General features: G+C 43.2%; 1 protein-coding gene across 1 annotated transcript in view; it reads right to left on the reverse strand.

The window, feature by feature from the left end:
- Positions 1-706, reverse strand: part of LOC119587673 (nascent polypeptide-associated complex subunit alpha, muscle-specific form-like) — a 31,190-nt gene that overhangs the window by 28,124 nt on the left and 2,360 nt on the right. Inside the window, exons 4-5 of the mRNA XM_037936352.1 lie at positions 492-703; positions 220-428 (exon numbers count right to left, since the gene is read on the reverse strand). Coding sequence (XP_037792280.1) covers positions 220-428; positions 492-703 — 421 coding nt within the window. The remainder of the gene's footprint in view (positions 1-219; positions 429-491; positions 704-706) is intronic.

Consider the following 706-nt stretch of genomic DNA (forward strand, 5'->3'; position numbering starts at 1 on the left):
CACTCATATTCCCAAATGCGTATAGACCTGCTGAGGTCGTTCTAAGTGTAGCAGCTACCTAAGAAGTGATACAGTTATTGCACTGTTTTTTCTTTGTATTTACTTTTGTATCACATGGGCATTGAACGGCGTCCGTATCACTGAAAGGGCCAATAACACAGAGTCTTCACAAAAATCATCATAGCTAATACTTACCAGAGCTGCTTGAACTTGAACTACTAGAACTAGAACTGCTGGAACTGGAGCTGCTTGAGCTGGAACTGCTGGAACTTGAACTACTAGAACTGCTTGAGCTAGAACTGCTGGAACTTGAACTACTAGAACTGCTTGAGCTAGAACTGCTCGAGCTAGAACTGCTGGAACTTGAACTACTTGAGCTAGAACTACTAGAACTAGAGCTGCTTGAACTTGAACTACTAGAACTAGAACTGCTTGAGCTGCTTGAACTTGAACTACATGAACTGCTTGAGATGGAACTACTTGAACTTGAACTGCTTGAGCTAGAACTGCTGGAACTTGAGCTGCTCGAGCTAGAACTGCTTGAACTTGAGCTGCTCGAGCTAGAACTGCTTGAGATTGAACTACTTGAACTGCTGGAACTGCATGAGGAAATGCTTTCACTTGAAAAGAGCTTGAGCTGCTTGAATGAACGCTTGAAAGTGAATATGACTGGAACGCTTGAACTGGAACTTGGCTTGAAGAGCTG

Source organism: Penaeus monodon, chromosome 23, assembly GCF_015228065.2.
Source record: "Penaeus monodon isolate SGIC_2016 chromosome 23, NSTDA_Pmon_1, whole genome shotgun sequence".
NCBI lineage: Eukaryota > Metazoa > Arthropoda > Malacostraca > Decapoda > Penaeidae > Penaeus > Penaeus monodon.